The 22,055-nt window shown below is 42.6% G+C and overlaps 1 protein-coding gene across 14 annotated transcripts in view; it reads left to right on the top strand.

The window, feature by feature from the left end:
- The window catches only part of adgrl3.1 (adhesion G protein-coupled receptor L3.1), a 123,901-nt gene that overhangs the window by 20,385 nt on the left and 81,461 nt on the right, over positions 1-22,055 (top strand). For 13 of the 14 annotated variants that reach the window (XM_034584511.1, XM_034584607.1, XM_034584615.1 and 10 more), the window contains exons 3-4: positions 8,570-8,735; positions 15,940-16,153. In XM_034584511.1, coding sequence (XP_034440402.1) covers positions 8,576-8,735; positions 15,940-16,153 — 374 coding nt within the window. In that variant the 5' untranslated portion in view covers positions 8,570-8,575. Of the gene's footprint in view, positions 1-8,569; positions 8,736-15,934; positions 16,154-22,055 lie in introns of all 14 variants that reach the window. The other variant, XM_034584520.1, reaches the window with a different exon arrangement.

Consider the following 22,055-nt stretch of genomic DNA (forward strand, 5'->3'; position numbering starts at 1 on the left):
CTTTGGACAATCCAAATAATATCTTTGCTAGGCTAGTTGCTTTTCTGCAGGACTAGTCCATCTCTTTGTCTTTTCCCCATTCTGATACTGTCTTATTTATGTGTTAAAACAAACTAAATAACTTCATGCAAATTGTGTGACGTAAATGCCTGTAAACTAGCTTTAGCTTTAGCAGTAGGGTAGTTAGCATGAAGCAGGACTCGTTTCTCCCTTGTGATTACATTTAGCTGCTACAATATCGACCATATTTATGTTGTAGCTTATAATAAACCCAGATATTTAAATTTTGGAGCATCAATAGTTTTCCAGTGACAGGAAACAAATAGGTCAGAAAAAGTCTATAAATTAGCTTCATATTTATAAAACAAGAAAGTCTGATTCTGGTAATCTAGCTAAATTCTGGCCACATACGTAGCACGATACTGTTGAGGCCACGTAGGCCAATGAGCTGTGCTGTTTTAATGTCATACATATTTGTCCCGTCACATGCAACAGTTTTTAATGTCCTTGTTTTATGGCTCTGTAGGTTTTTGTTTTATGAATCTTTGTCCAGACATTATGTACTGCAGATGGACAGGGATGAAAAAGATAAATGCCTTAGGTTATTAACTTGCTTTAAGATTCTCCTCAACTCACTCTGATTGCTTTTGGCACTGCCTCTCTCGCTGCCTCCTGCCATCCTCTCTGCCCCCCATCCCTCTGTCACTCCTCCTTTATCCCATCTTTCCATCTCTATCCTCATCAGCCTTTTTTCCCTTCCTGACCTAATCTATGTATCTCGTCCTTTATCTTCCTCCTCCCTCCCTTATCCCTCATCTTCTCTTCTTTTCTCTCCTCGGCCGTCCCCTCTCCTTTACGTCTCCTCCGTGCGCCATTCTTCCTCGCACAAATCTCCGCCTCAGCCCGCCTGGTCTCATGAGGGCGTGGGGGCCACGTAGAGTTGATTAGACTGGAGCATTAGAAAGTTCAGAGCAGAAGAGTGCGCGGTGTCTAGTCTGGGCGATGAGAAATCAAAACAGCGGTGCCGTACAGACGAGGTCGTCGGCGGTGGATTTTCAGGGTGGTTTCAGTGCATTGGATTTCTGGGAGCGTCCTCAGAGCAACCAGAGGCAGCCATGCGGAAACTGCAGTGGTCCGGTCAAAGCCGGAGCCTCCCCAGACACAATTCTCTTACGGGCATAGAATGTCTAACATGTAGGGGGGGGGGGGGGGGGGGGACGAGGTTCTCAGCCCAGAGCTTTGAACTAGTTTGAGTGAAAATTATTTTTAAGGGACAGATCTTTTTAAAATGAAAATGTGCAGGAGGTTTTTTTCATGCAAAGGAGGGGAAACATAATCATGTCAATTTAACACATTAACAGAATGAAGACTTTGAATAAATGTCAAATAAGTGTCACATGAGTAAAAAAAAAAGAAAAAAAACAGTTGTATTATATAGATTAACCTTTACAGTATGGGTAGACAGTGCTAATGCCAATTCTTTTTCAGATGACTTCAAATTGAAAACACAATGACCAAAGCATGTCACATGTGGGGGTGACCTATACCTTTAAGGCTACACTCCAGCACTCTGCAGTTATTTGCCGTGAGGCCACACAAAGGATTTACAACCAGCCCTGTATGAAATAAATTGCCTGCCAGGCCACTCGTCTTCAGGGCACAATGACAATTGTGCACATTCCTACAGGGAAGCAGCCCCTCACCCACCTATTCCCACACACATGTGTGTGCACTCGCCTGTCCGTATGCACTGCACATGTTAGAAACAGCCAGTGGGAGCCCTGCTACACCAGCCAAATGTATAGACTGAAAATGAGAGACACAAGCTGACATGACTGTTTGTCTTGTTGAGTTAAGGTTTGGCCAGAACAAACATGTGACATTGACTCACTATTAATTGTGATTTTAATCTGGTCCGAGCGGGCTTGTATGTGAAGCTTTCCCCAAAACACCCGGCACATGCAACAGCACGGATACATGTTGTAGCCGACATGTCAAGACAATAACATTGCTGTGAGCCGACAGTATGTTTTCCCTGAGCCCCCTGGTCCCACCGAGGGCCCACTCACAGCTCATCAGTATCTTAGGCCTCATCAGCACAGGGGAATTATGAGGGTGGACTTTCTTTACTAAATCACTCACGGTGGTTTGAGTGTGTGTTTGCATGTGTCAAGTGTGTGTCTTTATTTGTATTGTGCATAGTCGCTGTGATTTTTTGTTGTGCGTGTCTGCATGTGCATTTATCCGCTTGTATCCTATGTCTCTCATTATAAGCCATAGTCCAGCCTCCCACCAGGTCCTGTCCTGATAAGCCATCTCTCCAGCTCTACACGGCCAAATTAGCTTCCTGAAAGTGTGTGTGTGTGTGTGTGTGTGTGTGTGTGTGTGTGTGTGTGTGTGTGTGTTGTCACGCTAATCAAAATTCTCCCAGCCTATCTACCTGTGCTGAGGATAATTTGCCACACCACCCAAACCCACTCACTCTGTCACTCACACAACCTCGTCGCAGACTTCTCCTTCACAAACACAACCACTAAACTCACACATTCGCGCATGTCACACACACACACACACAAACACACACACACACACACACTCACACTCACACAGGAATGGTCCATGGTGGTTAAACCTAACCTAGCAAGCCAACTGGAGGTAATTTACCGTAGCTTGGCAGACACATGCCATTTTCCTGAACATGGTGCATGGCCCCTTGAGCTTTGTTCCGCTCAGACTTCTCTCCAGCAGAGCAAAGAACGAACAAGTGAAGAGACTGAGGAGAAGGAAAAAAAGAAAAGGTGAAGAAAAACTAAATGAAGGAAATGGGTGAGGGAGAAGAAGAATGTATACGCTGCCAAGCTTCCGCTGATTCAATGGATCGGTACCACTAAATGTATAGTATTTGCACGGTAGAACACTTGTGGAAGATATGCGTCAGTGTGTTATTATTGTTTTTGGACGGACACATCAAATCCCTCCTATGACTATATTTTGTCCACAAATATTTTAACAAATAATTTCCTCAGATTGAGGGTTTTACTAATGATGAGCGTGTTTCCTTTCAAAACTGTCAAAACTGCACAATCACTCTTGGTTTGCTTCCACTCTAATTAGGGACAACATGTAGATGGACCACAAAATACTCACATTTTCTTTTTATGTTTTTTATTTTTTAGCTACACTACAATCTACTATGTCGACAGCTGTAACACACACACACACACACACACACACGCACACACTCGCGTGCCAAACACGGATGCATTTGAGACTCTCTGCCTGTAGGCTGAGGGAGTAGGGCATCTGGTCTCCTAGTGATGAGCATGTGTATGTGTGTGTGTTTGTGTGTGACATGCGCGTGCATGTTTGTATGTGTGTGTGCCTGCGCGTGACATGCATTGACAAGGTAGCCCAGTCTGGTCAGCACTCATTAGTGAAAGACAGGATCCCCAAATGAGGACTGCTGTGACAGTCAGGACTCTCGTTAAGGGACTGGACACACACACACACACACACACACACACACACACACACACACACACACACACACACACACACACACACACACACACACACACACACACACAGTCATAGGGTCAGGCTGCCTCAGTGCACAGAATCAGCCCAACATCAATTAGTTCATGGATGCATGCAGTAAAGTCTGTGAGTGTAGTGGCCCCGGCAACATCTCCGTTAAATCTGACCCTGTAGGAAATAAAGATTCAGGGCAGGAAAATAAAGGACATCGAAACCCAGTCAGTTATGCAGGCAGCTCTATCGAGGAGCAGATTGTCTCAGTGGCACAGTAAACAGTAGGTTCCTATAGAGAACCTGGTACATTTAATAAGATCACACTATTCTTATTCAAATCAGAATTCTTTTTGTCGCATATATTGTCAACTTTATATACTGAACTCTGAGGGCAAAGTAACCTGAAAACAACAGCAACAAAAAAGAAGTGTATGTTTTTATATCTCCGGAATAATTACTCGATGTCTCCTGAGCAGATATAACTGGGGCAGAGACGGGTGGAAACAGCAGGTAAATCAAAGCGCTCGGATCCGGGGACGGCTATTTGTTTTGGTCTGATCCTGCTTATTAGCTGATGTTTTGCTCAGTTTTCATGCAGATGCTGCTTATCTGCCAGCCAGGGTCTCCGCTGAGATACAACCGTCTCACGGTGGGAAGTGCGGAGTTCATTTAAAATATATGACTTGATTATTTCATCATTTTGAACAGTGAGTGGATTCAGATGGGGCGCATGATGTTTGCCAAATCTTATGTGCGCGATCGACTGGCGAGGACGGGGTGTAAACACATCACATATGTTCTGATAATTAGCACCATTACTGCCTGTTTATTCATAATGCATTAACCAATCAACACATTAAGATAATGAGACAAAACATTATATAGAAACGAGGGGGGGGGGGGTGCTTTGGGCCATTGTCTATGCATTGTCGATGGAACATATTTTGATGTCATTATCGGAACATATGGGAGGATGCGCGGCCCTGCTGAATTATGAACACAAGTCGAGTGATTCGAGTTTGGATGAATCCTGCTCGAGGCTGCCACGCAACTATTGTCCTGTGAAGGCATCGTGAGTGTGGCGGAGATGAGAGGGTTAATTAACGGATGGGTGAGGTTAGGGGGGAGGGGGGGGAGGTTGGAGCATGTGTGTGATGGAATAGCTTTTGAATTATGGAACAGTGGAATGCTGTGGCTGGTGGCGTCCGGCCATATGTCAGTGTATGCCTCCTGTGTCTCGCTGAGGACAGCTGGTCAGATTGCCCGTGTTCAACCGAGTTAGGGACCAATCAATCAAAATGGGGCAGCTTGTTGAGTTGTTTAAGCAGGGGCAAGAATAATGCATGGGAGTCTATTGTGATTCTATCACTTTGGTGCCATTAGGTTTGTCAGCGATCGTTAGCGGATTGGAAATCACTCTCCGATGGAATCAGCTGCACTGCCCTACATTAAGAGACGCGAAAAATCTCTGTTGGTTCAAAAGTTTGCCAACGGTGTGATCGGCGTTTGATTGAACAAAACATTAAGAGACACATCCCATCTCGAGACCTGCCGGGTTTATGGAAGCCAATTTCCGCCAGTGGAAGAAAAATAAGCTAAATCAAAATTACGAGATTGAAAAGTCAAAATTATGACATAGTAAGTCGATATTATGAGACGTTAAATCAACATTATGAGATACCAAGTCATTATTTTACACAGTAAGTCATTACATTGAGATACTAACTCATTTTCTTAGTCATTAAGCTGTTATTTTGAGATACTAACTCATTGCTTTGAGATATTAACTCATTATTCTGAGTGAGTTTGTCATTATAATGACTCACAGGATTTTTTTGATCTAACTGGTTAAATACAGTAAAATAAATGTCTGATTCTAAACCTGTGTAACACCTTCATGATATTTCTGACACTCACAGGTCAGTGTTGTGAGATTTTAAAACCCATAAAGAGATGTGAACATCAAATGATAATAGATAAGGGATGCAGGGAAAATAAACGGTTGATGAATAATGTAATGTCTATAAAAAAACAAGACGATAGGAAACAGTTTAGATTATTTTTATCACAACGCAAATACGATTTTCTTCTACAATTAAAGGTCGGTAATATCAGTTTATAGCTGTGTTTTTATCGCAGTAATTTGAAGGGGATTTTCAAATTCAGTGATTTACTTTGACATCCTGAAACGATTCTGCTGTTTGTCTCTGGTGTGGGTCTGCTCCCACAGATACAGATTATGCAGTGGACGGGTGCCTCTGGGTGTTTCTGTCTATCGGCCCTGTCTGCAGCAGGAGGCTTATTGCCACTGTAGATTTTCAAAGGATGCATTATGCATATGTTGTACGTCTCCGGTGGTTACAGAAAGGTCTGTGTCATTCTGGCAGTTTTTGTTGGGGACAAAAAAAAAAATCCTACTGTCCTTGTTAATGTCTAAGGGAGAGAATGTGCCAAAAACAGCTATTTGCCTGCACAGCTTGGCGTAAGCTCGCTGACTATTGTCCTGGTCTCTGCTGGGCCTAAAATGGTTCTGGTCACACTGATCAATAGTCTCTGTTACACATGAAATATTTCCCATGGCTCTGCCTGTCTGCTTCACTCCATCTACTGTGGCAAATCTCTGCAGCCTCTCTCGGTCACACACACACACACACACACACACACACACACACACACACACACACACACACACACACACACACACACACACACACACACACACACACACACACACATTCACAAACTCCACATGGCTGTTTATTTGGGGCGTGGTCGGGGTTCCCCTGAGAACAGTGAACATTTAGGCCCAAAATAAGGCTGCGGTTACCCTTTGAACTACTCTATGAAAACGAATTTATTTATATTTATTTATTTATTTGACACAAACTAGGATGATTGCATGATAACTCAATGATGCAATGACCTTGCCGACTTGAACAACATGTGCAAACATGCAAGAGATGTGTAAACATTTCTATTTTGTCTTGATTAAAGAAGGATGAATCTGGCAATGTAGGAAGAAAGTGATTTGAAACAGTTGATGGATGAGCAAGTGGGCGAGCGTTGGTCAGCTTAATCAGTTCAGAAAAAAAGAGAGGGAGGGATGATGTTTACCAGTCTGTCACTTACTGTTACTAATCTCAGATTATTAATTGTTTATCGCAGATAGACCATGAAATGAACAATTAGATTAGAACATCAATAGATTTCACACTTTGATGCTGATGTGCAACACGGAGTGAAGTGAATCCTGACACAGACAGCCGCATCATTATGCAAACATTAGGCAGCATTATAATGTGGTTTTCTGTGTTTTATTTCTTCAGTGTGAACATTTAGCATTCAGTCCTACATTTTGTGTAAATGGATTATTTGTCATATGGTCTGGTGAATCGTGAAATGTTTATTTGTGCAAAAGTTTCCTGTTTTTTCCCCCAGTATTTCATCAGCTTATTTTATTCCAACTGTATCTGAGCTGTGAATGCTAGAAAGATCGGAACAACTCTTGATTCTTGCTGGAGGATATTGGCCAGAAATTATTTCATGGAGAGTTCATATCAGTCAATGTCGATTATTCTCATGATAAATGTAACATTACTATTTCAGAAAATCATTTAACGAATCTGATTTGGATCAATTATGTGATATTCTTCTTCCCTCTGCTTGCACAATGCATTACTCCATTACATTGATATCTATTGGACTTTTGATATATTGCTATTGATGACAATTATATTGTGATATCTACTCTTGTTTTATTGCCCAGCTCTGCTCTTGACTGCTTTAGAAACATTTACAGAATAAGATAAAGCAATGAAAATATTTTTTTGAGGACAACTACTTTGTCGGGTTTCAAACAAATGCAGATGGAATTCGATTTTTTTTTTCTGCAACTACATTATGCGGAATTGTTGCCATACAGCAGCTGTGCCCAGATTTTTATTTTTTATTTTTTAAAGGATCAGTCTGACTATCATTGCCTCTATTTCACTGTACATTTCATTGATTGACATGTCTATTCATACAGAGTACACTAAATATTGTTTTTACATGTGGGGTCTATTCATCAACATCATTCAACACTTACAGCCTGACAATATGGATTTTTGGGGCTTATGCTAATGCCAATATTTTGAAGCAAATCATTGATACCAATATGTCAGCAGATATACATATCATAACTTTTTTATTTTTTAGATTGTCAATAATTTCTGCGATTTCATCAAACGCTTATGAATCAATATTTTACAGTTTAACTGGTGCATATCGGTAAAAGCCAATACCACTTATATTAGAAAATAGTATCAGCTAACAGATATAGTGGTCTCGCTCTACTCTACACATTCTTCATATTCGAAAAAAAAAAAGATCATGTTGCGTCAGGCTACAGCTGTTATCAGGCTGTAGTATCATCCACGAGTTACTGTTGTGGCTCTTAATCATGCCACGCTCCCTGTATTTCTCTCTGCATCGTTTAAGATGATTATTGATCAGTGTGTGGTCCTCTGTGACATATATCTACGGGAAGCTGCATTGACCTTAGTAAAGTGCTGTTTGCTAAAACATCAATCCGCCATAAGCAAACAGAGTAATAGAGCGTCGGGGGGGGGGGGGGGGACTTTTCCCTCGCTGCATAAACTTTGCAGGAGTGAGCGCACTTTGTTGTTGAAGCTGTTTATCTGTGATCATCTGAAGGTTGATCTGAGGGGAAATATTTATCAAATACTAGAAGCAGGTTTTTGGGAGAACGCTGCTGTTTGTTCTCTTTTATAAGCTCTTGGTGAAGTGTGTTTTTTTTTTATTGTGAAGTGCTCAAGGTTTCTAATGCTCTCTAATGATACTAACCCACTAACCCTATGAAACGTGATTAATGTGTGGTGGTGCGTTGGTGAATGGGGGGAATGGGAGGTTAAGTGTGTTAAGTGTGGACATGTGTAATACTGTATAGTATATCTTAATACATATGGGGATAAAGCATTTCAACTTGTTTTGATGTGGCAGCACAGTGAGCATCTCCTCCCTGTGTGTTACTTCGCAGGCCTGTATGGTGTCAGCAACACTGAGCTGTGAGAGAAACAGCTCGCCACAAGAGCGTCTGGGCTCAGCAGGAAGTACTCCCATGTCAACTCCCGGGTCACCCTCAGACGTCATGTGGATCAGATGCCTGCTCTTCGTCGCCACTTTGTTCGCTCCGCTCGCCGTTGGTAAGATATATGCAGCTTTACATACTTTAATAACCAGAAACCTGTTTTTTCTTTTTTTCTTTTTGTGTCACAGAGGCTGGAAATACAGCCAGCCCGAGCTCTCAGGTTTATTCACTGACCATTAACAGCTAGCGTAACGTCGTCGCTGTGAAGCTGCACAGAGTTCACCTAATTTCTCACATGTCACCGTAGGAGAAGCACAGGTGGGAATAATAAATGAACGATGGCTGAGTTCCATTGAGCTGCCTCAGTTCCAAGGCATCACTCACTGTCACTGTTGCACTGGGACATTCAAACAGAAGAGAATATTATTAGTAACACCTGTTCCTCTCATACTAGGACAAGTCCAAATGCATGTTGAGACAGAGGCCTATTGTAGTAGGTTTGCACTAAACAGAGATGGAATATAAATTGCAGTAAATTGCCCACGACTTATGGGTTAAATATCATTCCACATCCAAAATGCCTTGAAATAATGTTTGAAACTGGTGTTTGAAAGCTTGAATTCTAATGAGGACGGTTTTCCATGATTGCAACTTGATTTTGAAGCCTTGCATAATTTTTTTAATAGGCTGGGAAAAAAATGTAAACAAACATGATTTACTCTTTGAGTTTTCCTTCTTTGAAACTGCAGCGCTCCTCTTACAATGTTTCTCCAACACATTTTGACTTTCAAATTTGTTCCTGTTCCCCCAGTGCATCAGTTTCTTTTCCAGGTTTGAAACCTGTTCAATTTTAGAACTGCTGCTATGTTGGAAAAAGGTTCAGAAACCTTGATACTTCAGCTTTTAAAAGGGCAAATCTTTATTTTGATACTTTTCGGATATACACTTGCACTCTTATTGCGGTCTGTTATTTCAGACCAGAGTTTAGAATACGCACTTTTCAGAGGAGATTTGCCCAAATGTTATATTTGATTTATGATATTTAGCAGTGATTTGCTGCTCTTCTGATGCTTAGAAACTTGGAAACCGATCTGAAAATAAAAGTCAGGATCCTGGAGGCAGGAACAAGAGTTTTAACCTTTCAAAGCCTTTTTTTCAGTTTCAGAATAGGGCATGATATTTATCCCATCACAACTACTAATTAAAGCAGTAACTGTGTAAAGTAACCACCCACACACACCAAGCATTTGTAAGAAACCAAGGAAACACTTAACTTACTCCTCATTCATTTATATGCATCTGCCTGTGACTCTCATGCACTATCTCTCTCTCTCTTCCACTCTCCCTCTCTCACTGTCACACACACACACACACACACACACACACACACACACACACACACACACACACACACACACACACACACACACACACACACACACACACAAACAGGGCAGACGCAGCCCTATAGCTCCTGGAGGGAGCTCAGGCCCACTTGGACTTAATCCTATTAATAGCTGCTGTCAATCACAGTGTTGTGAGGAGAAACTGCTGCACACATGCAGACACACACTAAACACACACACACACATGCATGTACTTGCTCACTTGACTGCTGTTGCTGTTGCCGTGCATGCACACAGAGATGATTTACTGAAATACTGTACACCCACATGGACAGAGATCCTCCTTAAACGCATAAACACACTTCAGCAAAAAACAGGAAGTGCTGCACAGGCAGCCAGTCAGACACAAACACCAAGGGGCTTTGCTTTAGCACCAGGAGATGAGTTTCAGTCAAAGGTATTTGCATCAATGTCTAAAGAATAAGTCGACATATGCAAATCGCGCTGTTTATACTTAGCAAGGATTAGTTGAAACAAAGACAGTTTAGCTGGAGGACACGCAGCAGCAAGCGCTCGATCTTCTCCACCGAGCCGTGTCTTGTCATTATTTAAGGGTTATGTGAAGACATATAAAAGAGAATAGGGAAGCATGAATTTTTGAACAAAAATGGCAGGAATGTGTGTTTTTTTTTTTAATCTTTGCTGGGGTTTAGTGTGTGTTTCTGGCGTGGATGCTGTTAAACCGGACATATAGTGGACTTGTTGAATGTGCTGCTGCAAGAAAGCTGGAAAACTGATGCAATCCCACCGTGAACACATCAGTGCAGAGGACAAACAAACTCGGGCAAATATGAGGACATTAGATCGTGTTAGAGGAAAAAGCTGCTGTTTTTCTTTGTTTTCCTCGTCAACAAATACGCTGAAAAGACAACAACCACCAGTATCTTTACCTCTGGATACCTTTTGTCTTCGAGAATAAATCCAGATCATAAATATATGATTTAATTCAAACTAGTGCAGTGCCCATTCTAAACTGTTTGCTTGTCCTGTGTTAATGCTCTGGAGCGTCCTCATAATTATTCCTTGTCACTAATTAATGCTCCTCCTCAAACTGTTCTGTGCTGGACGTTGTGTGCAGAGCTTTTTATATAAACAGTCTGTGCAGATTGAAGTTAGAAAACGTTGTGTTCATCCTACCTGGTTCATCTGCAATGAAGATTTTATAGTTAAGGTTTTATATAAATTCAAACAGAATTTGCTTCATCACTGTTAACGTGTGCTTACTGGTGTTATCTTTCCATACATTGCATGTCGGCTACCTCACAGGTCTTTTAAGCAACCGACACAATCTTCAAAATAAAAGCTCTGTAATTCAGGTTTTTATAAAGCATTGCTGCAAAACAAATGAACGTTGTGTTTTTACTTTGAAGACTAATTGCTAAAGAGGAAGTGATACTATGAATGTGAATGCCATGATGATTTTGACCCCCAGTTTGACCCAGTTCCTGCCCACTGCTGTGGTTTATCGGAAGACATGGAAGAAGACATGTTTAACTTCTGTCCGCCGACTGACGGAACACTGCCCCCCCCCCACTACCGACTGCTACAGAGTGCTAGTCGCCTGTTTATTCAAATTTGATTAATATTGAACTAATCAACAAATTCAACTAAATTGGACACTGCACTTCCTCAGACCATTAAGAATATGCTAAGTGTGAAACTGATAAGATGACTGGTTTGTAAGAAACGCGTTCCACATACAGACAGACAGATATTTGTTGTAGGTAGATAAAATAAAATCTTTCACAGCATCTTATAAACTGGTGGGCATTGCAATTTCTTAACCTCAAAGAGGAGAATAGAGACTATTTTCAGCCACGGAATAATACATTTCAAAAGAAAGCAGAATACCTATTGTACCAGTTCTCTGGGCAAAATGTGAAAAACATCTGCACACTTCGATCTGCGCGAGATTCATTTATTGAGGCCACTTCTTAGTCAGGGACCTTTTTTAAGCATCCCGAGGGAAGAGGTTCCCTAACCAATAAAAAAATGGCTTGGTCGTGCAGATGGTTTTCCTATCATACACTGAGTCACAGCTCCAGCGCCTCCACAAGCCTCTGTTTGCTGTGAAATGATTTATATTTGACGTATAATTTTTTTTTATTTATATAACAATGAAAGCAGTGAGATAAAGAGCTGCAGTGTATCCGGATTTGGCTGCAGAGGCAGTACTTGTTCCGAAGATTTAATTCTCTGTTGTTTTTGATCTTTTCATGAGACATATATCGACAAGAAGGAAAACACAGAATAAGACCAGCTTTACTCTCTTTTGCTCTTTAAAAAATGTGTTTTTGGTTATTTTTGTTTTGTTGATTTTGCTCTCAGAAGACCCACATTTCAGACGCCATGCGCCCCAGCCAAACACATTGGCAGTTCAAGTGAGAGATCACCTTTTAAATCTCTCCCCTCTATCCTCTCACCCTCTCCCTCTCCTTCCTTCCATCCATCCACCTCTTTCGCCACTCTCTTGTTCTTGGCCCAAATGTATAAGTCGATATCCTTTTGTTTCAGCCCCCCCGAGGCAATGAGAGAGTCTGAATAAGACTGTCTGTACTGTCCGCGGCTGCCAAGTTCCTGTCACCACTTACACAACTAATGACAGACACATTAACATGCACTTGCTAGCTCCCACTTTACCGCACGTGTGCAAAGACAAGCGAGCCTAATATTGGCATGTGTGCGTCAGTGTGTGTGTATCATGTGTCTGTATGACCGAACATGCCAGTGGAGTATTTGCAGGCAGCTTAACCACAGTGCAGTTTTATAGAGGAGGCTGCTAATGTAAACAGATAAATTAAAAGGTGACAAACAAGACAGGACGGTGTGTGAGAGTCGGAGCATTTACTGCCCCTTATGAAGGCAGAGTGGCTTTTAATTGGAAAACAGAATCCTCAGTGTGTGTGTGCGTGTTTGTGTGTGTGTTTGTGTGTGTGTGTGTGTGTGTGTCATAAATGTCGTCTTTATACCCAGCAGGGATCCTGTGAGGCAACACTCTTAAGACATCTGATCTAAAGCCAGTCTAGACAGCTGCCTCACAATACTGTGTATTGATCCCAGTACGCTTCAATTAACCCTCAAAATTTACATTCACGCTCGCAAAGGCGGACATGATGCAGCCATTGAAAAGCTTATAAACTAACACTCATATTAACGCAGTAATGACCCACTGCCCTGAGCACTCGCCTCGTACACACACACACACACACACACACACACACACACACACACACACACACAAACAGACACACACACACACACACACACAAACAGACACACACACACACACACACACACACACACACACACACACACACACACAAAAATGCATGAGGTCCCTCAATTCCTCAACCGCTACCAAGCCGCACTTTCTATCTGAATATGTGCTTAAGGTCTAATCACAGCCTGGGGTGGTGTGTGTGTGTGTGTGTGTGTGTGTGTGTGTGTGTGTGTGTGTTCATTCATTAGGGAGGACATTTTCAGTAAATGTCACTTATATATCAGTCTTATCTCTAAGCTAGGGCCTGCCATTATCAATATCGTGCCCTCAAGTACCAGCACCATGCAGACAGCGACTGCATTGCCGGTGAATATTTCTTCCTCCACATGCCACCACTGCGAGCATTTGTATGCGTGTGTGTGTGTCCGTGTGTCTGTTTGTGTGTGTGATGGAGTGAAGGGCAGTATTAAGTTGAGCCCGGGCAGAGTGTCATTGAGCTCATTCAGATTCTTTGCGGCATGCGTGTAACCATGACGCTCCTCCAGCCAATGATGGAGCCAGAGGGAGGGAGGACAGGGTTGCTATGGTCACGGTGACAAGGAGAGCGAGGAAGGTGGTGCTGCGCCTCGCCTCTCAGGGATGTTGTAGGCGTGTGTTTCAAGGGTCTGTTCGCCGTGTGTCTTCATAAGTGCACGTGTGTGTGTGTGTGTGTTTGCTTTCAGAAATAGTTTGGAAAGGCTTTGGCAGGATTCTTCAATAAAAAACATAAAGAAAACAATAAATACAATAGAAGAAAAAAAAATCACATTTACTTGACTAGTTTTGCTCAGATTTAATATACTGTGTTTTATTTCTTTGTTCAGTTGGGACGATGCGTAATATGTATATGGCACCAAATATAGCTCCAACTCTCAGATGTGCTCCTCGGGCAGCTGCACAATATGAAGCCATGTAAAATTAAGCACAATAAATTCGACATTGCAGTCACGCTCCAGCCAGGATATATTGGCAGAGCTGAACAACACATGTGAAAACCTCATGATAACCCACAGTATCAAGGGATGATAGCTGATGCTCAGAGGGACAGCTGCTCTGAGCAAAAGAGAATAACAACATCCACGCTGCACCACAACAACAACCAGAGTCCCCGGAAACATCCGGCCCCAAAAAACCATTCACATCACAGCACCGTCTCTATCACTAGACAATATGTAGGTGCTGTGGTTAAAAACATATATAAATATATTTAAAACAAACAAGAACACATAAAAGAGCAGTGTTTGTTTGATTTAATTTCCCTCTAGGTAACATTATTTGTTTAAAGTTTTTGGATGACAGTGTAGTTTCATGGGAATGTGTGAATCAGGCTGTGAGTACCCAGACAATACTCTACGTATGAGATATAATACCGAAATTTTAATTTAGGGTTGATTCCGTATTTTACTGTGATAAGATATATGCAATATATAAATGTAATAGATAATTTCTATCATATTTGATATGTTTGTTTATATTCCCTTGTGTTTGTATTGCTTGTTTACTTATTTATTACTTTCACTGATGTTCCTATCTTGACTTTCATCTTCCCCATTGTGAGACTGGGATTATTTTATTTGATCTTATCTTAGCCATAGGAATTGTTGCATATAATCTAAATATAGATGATCTCAAATCAGTTTCTCAAATTAATTCACTTATTAATTGATATTCATATGAAATGAGATTAGTTTCTGCATTTTATCAACATATTATTTGCACTTGTTCTTTGCTAAGGTTTAGGCAACAAAACAACTGGTTAGGCACAAAAAATACTCAGGGTGCAATAATCATCCAAATAAAGTAAATACTTATCCACTGTCTGCAAAACCAGTCACATCTGGATTAGTTTGACCTAACATCTTATTGTGCTCACATCACTGCAGATGTAGCTCATTTCCTGTGAGAGCAGCACATATTTTGGGTTGCAGCATGTGTTGTTTAGGATTTCTATATTTTTGGAGGATTGTTTTGCAAAAAGCTTCTGCTGTTTCCTATTGTTAAAAACTTCCAGTTCCATGTGATTGGATATCCAGAGTTGAGAAGTCAGTGGCAACTCGCTGATGCGGTTTGGCCCAACAGATGTTTCATCATGCAAGACGCTTCATCAGTTCCACTCATTATTAAGTCAGGGAGCGAAGCAACAGCACTAAAAAGATCTGGGACACATCAGTGGCTTCAATCTCATTGGGATTAATGACACGTTTCCTTTTTCAGTACAGTAAGGGTGGATGTATGCATCCCATTTTCAGCCTCTGAGAATAATTAGGCATTGCCGTCTTTGAATAATTTCCGCGGAACTAAATGCCTGTTGAAACTGCTAGGCAATTTACTCTCTACCTAGAAGGATGTCTCGAGCTGCTAACTACAAAACAGCAATTATCAAGGCAGTTTACTTGCAACAGAGGACATGTGCTTATGAAAAATCCTGTGATCTATTGTTTTCCTTCAGTGTGGATAATTAGTCTATATGACAAGGGTACAAATACAGTTTGAGTTAAACACAGCGTGTGCTTGTACGATTCAGACCTCCATATTTGAAAGACACGCTTACAAATAAGTTGTATCACGTATTTCAATGGGTATAGGGGAGACAGATCATTACATCAAGCACTGTCATTGGGCTAACGTATGTGTTTGTGTGTCTGTGTGTCCAGTCCATGGCCGTGCCCCCATCCCCATGGCAGTGGTGCGCAGGGAGCTGTCCTGTGAGTCCTACCCCATCGAGCTGCGCTGCCCCGGCACGGACGTCATCATGATCGAGAGCGCCAACTACGGCCGCACCGATGACAAGATCTGCGACTCCGACCCTGCACAGATGGAGAACACGCGGTGCTACCTGCCCGACGCGTACAAGATCATGTCACTCAGGTCAGTGTGTATGCATGAAGTACTAAAAGCATGTGACTGTGAAACTCTACAGCGCTTGTGTGAAGAAAGTTCATCTCAAGTCTTACTTTGTGAGAGGACTGCGGAACTAAATTGGACCACAGTGAAAATAATTATGGCTGTGTGTTGCTTTGGAAATTGAATTTGTCCCATGGCAGGCTTTACTGCCGAATGTGCAAGGTTGACTCGCAGCATAAAGAGCTTCAGCCAAAATAGCAACACTCGGAATTGTTTTAGTTATTTGAAGAGAGGAGGAGACAGATTTTCTCTCAGTCCCAGAGACCCTATAACGACAGTGAATGTGGAGTTTCAACTGTTCGGTGACTAGTCATCCTTGAGATTCATCAGCAAAACCAAATTGTCCCTCTGTGTTTGGTTCCACACACGCACACACACACACACACACACGCACACGCACACGCACACGCATACACACACACACACACACACACACACACACACACACACACACACACACACACAGCGTTTCAAGTCACAGCTTACTTCGCACATGCCAACTGCAACTTTGTGTGTTCATGTGCCAGACACAATGACAGCAATGGCGGCTATGTACCGGTTTCTCTACATTTGGTGAGCACTGCTAGCTCCAGTTACAAGTTTGCAGCCAAATTTAGCGCTCAGAGCATCACATTATCGTCATTCACAGACATCTGCCTCGCTCATTATTACTTCTCAGAATTCCTCATTGATGTGGACTTCATCACCAGCCACGGGCCTGGAATGCTTGTTTGAGCGCTTGAGGTTGTTTTTCTTGTGTGTTCTCCTCTGGACAGAGACGTTTTGTAAAGTAAAAGTTGCGGGAATGGAGATTTAGGAAAGTCCATCATTACTCACACGTTAACCCACTTTCACAAAGTTGACCGCAAACAACAGCAACATTAAATGACACCACAGCCCTGTCAGACGTGTGTGTAATGGGGAAAAAAAGGAGAGAGGTGATGGGAAATCTATTGAAACCCAGTGTAACCCCCTCGCCCCCCACATTTCTGCTTCTCTCACTTCCTGTACATACAGTACAATGCCAAACCACAGCAGAACCTTATCAGACAATGGTATTACTCGGGTAACACTTCCTCTACAGCTGGACAGTGTGACCGCCTCCTCTCCTGACAAGCTGAACAGTAACAGCAGTGTGTGTGTGTGTGTGTGTGTGTGTGTGTGTGTGTGTGTGTGTGTGTGTGTGTGTGCGTTAGCGAGTGTGCACACGCATGTTTGAACCACACAGGAAACTGGAGAGGAACCTCTGAAGTTCTTATTTTCCTTTGACTCTGAATTATAGAAATTCATAGACTATGATCCGGTGCTAGCCATGTCCTGCAGTCCAGGAATGTGTGAGCAGTGAAGTATGAAGCCACACAGGCATACCTGCACTTCATCTGTCTTCTCCGTTTGATTCATCTCAGTAAACAGAGGAGGAGAAGAAAAGAGAGGCAGAACACATGATGACACAGACAAGGATGAATTAATGCGCTCGCCTTACATTAATCATTTTTCATACATGGTAGAAAACACAGGGAATCTGCTTTAAGTTTATCTTTGAATAGAAATTACAATGTCTATTTTAGTTTATTCTATGACAATCTTTTAAATCCATTAAATCATGGGTATCAGTAAAGCTGTTGACATGAACTCCGCAAAATGTCGGTACAGTGGGAGTTTGTCTTTCACATATGAAGAACGCAGCAGGAGATTCTTCAATCAGATGTGTTCCCGACAACTGAAAACTAACCGTTGTTGGGGACAGGAAATAACGAGATAACACGTTTTTGTGTACAGCACATCGACACCGGTGTTGGCAGTCATCACCAAAAGTTCTCGAATCTCGTTATCTTTCCAAGTTGCCATCTTCTTCTGTGTCTTCTACGTGTATCATTTACAGTCTTTGATTTTTTTCAACATGTCCACTCGATCGTGGTGACTTCTCCGGATAATATCCTGCTGTATTCTCACATGTGCTCATTCGGGGGAAACATTCTCCTGAGTTTTTACCAGGCGGCTGGAGGGAGAAGCTCTGCAGATCAGTCTGGAGTTTCTCCCAAACAGCCCCGCTGGATGATTTCAGGAGATTATCTGGAGTTCAGTGCATGTCAGGAAGCAGCTTAATTGAGACTTTTCCGAGCAGACATTTTGACATGTTACAGTAAAAAATATCACAGTAATGAAATTCATGAGTCACACCTAATGGAATTCAGCCATCAGTTAGTTTATTTCATTATTTACCTGTGATTTCCCGACTGTGAAATGTCAAAATGTCTGCTGTGAAAAAGGCCTTTACACACACACACACACACACACATATATATGTACATATCATAGCACCTGTCTCCGTCATGTGCCGGTGCTCTGATTGCGATTGCTTTGGCTTGGCCCAGTCTCCCCCACTCGCGTCAAGCAGCTGCAGCGTGTGTGGCCACTCTCCTACCGGCCTCCATATCCATAATTTATACACACGCAGATACACGCAGCATGTGCCACACACCGCACACGCTGCCCAGGGGCTACACCAGACTTTAAGCTCCAATTAGCAGAGCCAGAGGCCAAACTTAATCTGGAGGGATCCTCTGCGGAGGTGACTCAGACAGGAAACAACTGTTTATCACTTACAGTATATTTTCAGTGTGGGTTTGTATGTATGTGTGTGTGATTGCCGCAAAAGGCCGTGAGTGACACGAGCGAAAACCCAGCTCAGATGTAGTCATGAACACAGTATGGGTGTTTCAGGTAGATGCACACATTGAACCATGAGTGTGCACACGTCTCATGCTTGTTTGTGAACTCATTAGTGTGTTTTGAAGGCTTTATTTGGGGCTTTTGTGTGAATTGCAGTGGGGTTTATTTGTGCGTGTGTGTGTGAATTTCGCTCCTTCCCATATTCTCACACATCCCTCTTCTTCAGTCTGTTTCAGCCTGTCAAGTTTCCACTCTCTCATTCCCTCTACGTCTGTATCGTCTTTGGCTTTCAAGCCCGGCTCAACTAGCTGATAAAATCAGAGCATGTTCCGCCTGCCCAGTGTTTCCTCAGTATCACATTCTCTTTTTGTTTTCCTCTCTACCTCTCTCCAAGGCCAGGGAGTGTGTGCGTGTGTGTGTGTGTGTGCGTTTGTCTTTGTCAGTGTATATGCTTGTGTGTGTGTGTGTGTGTGTGTGTGTGTGTGTGTGTGTGTGTGTGTGTGTGTGTGTGTGTGCCCATACCACATAATTGGTCTTGATATCAAAGCCTCATATCTCCAGAGGGTCTCACAAGGCTTCTCAGGCAACCTAGAGAGGACCTGATATCGCTGCATTTCCCAGATTATCTCCCCATTGGGATACACTGGGTTGAAGGGGAAACGAAGCTGCGGCCATGAAAGTTACGCTTAATCTGTTTTTGCGATAGACTGGCCCCAGTTCAATGGCTCACTCCGCTTTATCAGGTTTGGAGCTGCAGCACTTATTTCAAAGTGGCTCCCGAGCATTCTTTGTTTTAACTTCTGTTCTTTTTAGGTTTTAATTTTATTATCTCATTAAGAAATTGTCCATATGATCCAAGTTCTTATCGCTGTGTTAGTATCGCGCTTATTGAGTCTCAATATTAGTGCACGTAAAAATCCCGCCTGCTGAACACTCCATTTCACAGCCTATCTCCGATCTTCTAACCCTCTTATATGCTGTTTATTTACTTGTGTTAAGGACATTACAATGGGGACCGGCTTTAAAGGTCCAGTGTGTAAGATTTATGTGAAATGGATCAATTGACAGAAATTGAATATTAAATAATCCTAGCGATGTTTTCACTCGTGTGTTTCATCTAAATTGTACGAATTGTTGTTTTCTTTACCTTGGAATGGGCCCTTTTATATTTAAATACTTTAAAGCCATGTTGGCTCGGCTACGGCGTAGTAAGGTTTAGTGTATGTTAAACTGGCCCTGGGTAAGAGTTATATCAGGGAAGCAGAAGCATTTTCAAAGTTTGGGTTGTTCAGTTCTGCACAGGGAGAGAGCTGCGAGCCAAAATGGTGGAACGGCTGCAAGTCACAGCGATCCACTGACATAAAAGTGACTTGATGGCTTCTACGGAGATGCTTCTCAATGCGCTCCTTGTCCCTCACTGATACTTGAGTGCTTCATGAACCGAGTACCTTTCGGCGCGCGCTCTCTTTCTGCACTGATTCTCTCTCTCACACACTCACACACAGGCACTCCTGCACACAAACACACACAGGTATTCGGGCACTTGAGGCCATAAGTGTGGACACTCTGCAGAATGTGTAGGCACTGCACACACTTGCTGCCCCTGCCACAGCTACCATGTTAGAAAATTACTTCTGGACTTCAAACAGACTTTCCCCTGACACCTCTGCTCAGCCTCTCCCACCTTGTCACCTTGTTTGCCCTTCTGCCTCTCTTTCCCTCCCGTCTGTCCCCCCTTCTCTGTTGCTCTCCACTTTTCTTCTCCTTCCCTCTTGAAGAAGTCCCTCAACACAAAGGGAAATCACTTTGACATGAAAGACAAGGGTAAGGAGTAGTCCCCCCCCCCCCCCCCCCCCCCCCCCCCCCCCCCCCCTATTTTCTGCTCCCCTTCTCTCCCTTGCTTTTGGAAGTGTTGAATAACAACATGCTTTATTTATCAGTTCCCTGTCTCTCTCTCTCTCTCTCTCTCCCTTTTGATATCTCAATTTCTGTCAATCCATTTCCAGTTTTTCTTCACTCCTCTCATATTTCAAATTGCCTCTCACCCCCTACTTCCCACCCACACTGTCACTTTTCCTTTCTCCCTCGCCATCTGTTTTAGTTTTCATCGCCCTTTCCTGTTTTTTCACTTTCCATTGCTCAGAGGAAAGGTGGAGTTGAGACTTAAAGGCAGAAGCTCATGTGATGCAGCACGTTGTCTGTATTTCACAGTGTGATTCTATATTTTTACACCCCCCTGATCATTGGCTGAAGGCTATAGAAGCATCCTCTATATTAAACCCCAGCCTTTGATGGCCCCAGGGATCCAAGGTGCACAATCTTTGTAAAAACATATATTCACCAGCCCTGTGTGCACACACACCAATAATTACACATGCATGCATGCATGCATGCATGAACATGCGAGCTTGCTCATGCATGCATGCTCACACAAACTCTCTTGCCCGTGCACAGAAAGACACACTCAGAGAGAAACTGAGAGAGTTGCTCATCACATCCAAGGCTCGGTCAACTTCTTCTGGCAGCCTGTCTCTTTAGAACTGAGTCTCAGCCTTCAAAGCACCAGGCTAGTGTGTATATGCCGTGGTGTGTGTTTCTATGCTTTTGTATGTGTTAGCGAGTGTGCACACGCATGTTTGAACCCTTCACACGGGAGAATGGAAAGAAACCTCTGAAGTCTTTTTTTCCTTTGACTCTGAATTATAAAAAAAACACTTGATTCATAGACTATGATCCGGTGCTAGCCATGTCCTACAGTCCAGGAATGTGTGAGCAGTGAAGTATGAAATCATACAGGCATACCTGCACTTCATCTGTCTTCTCCGTTTGAGTCTGATTCATCTCAGTAAACAGAGGAGAAGTAAAGAGAGGCAGAACACATAATGACAGAGACACAGATAAATTAATGCTCTCGACTTACATAAATCCTATAAATCTACTGAATCATTACTCCAGCCCTGTGTCGCTACGACAACAATATTATCTGTTGAGAGTTTGCACTGAGGCAGCTGAGGCGGTGTGTGCTGGGTGTTTTGTGTGGGTCTTGCGGAGGTGGACTCACCAGGATATCAACAATTATATCTTGTTATATTATTTATCACAGATTTTATCTGTTTATATCTGTTCACTTGTCTTCTCCCTCCATTAACTCTCCTGCTTCCCATTGAATGAGGTCATATCTGGAAATGTCCTA

Source organism: Hippoglossus hippoglossus, chromosome 1 (assembly GCF_009819705.1).
Source record: "Hippoglossus hippoglossus isolate fHipHip1 chromosome 1, fHipHip1.pri, whole genome shotgun sequence".
Taxonomy (NCBI): Eukaryota; Metazoa; Chordata; class Actinopteri; order Pleuronectiformes; family Pleuronectidae; genus Hippoglossus; species Hippoglossus hippoglossus.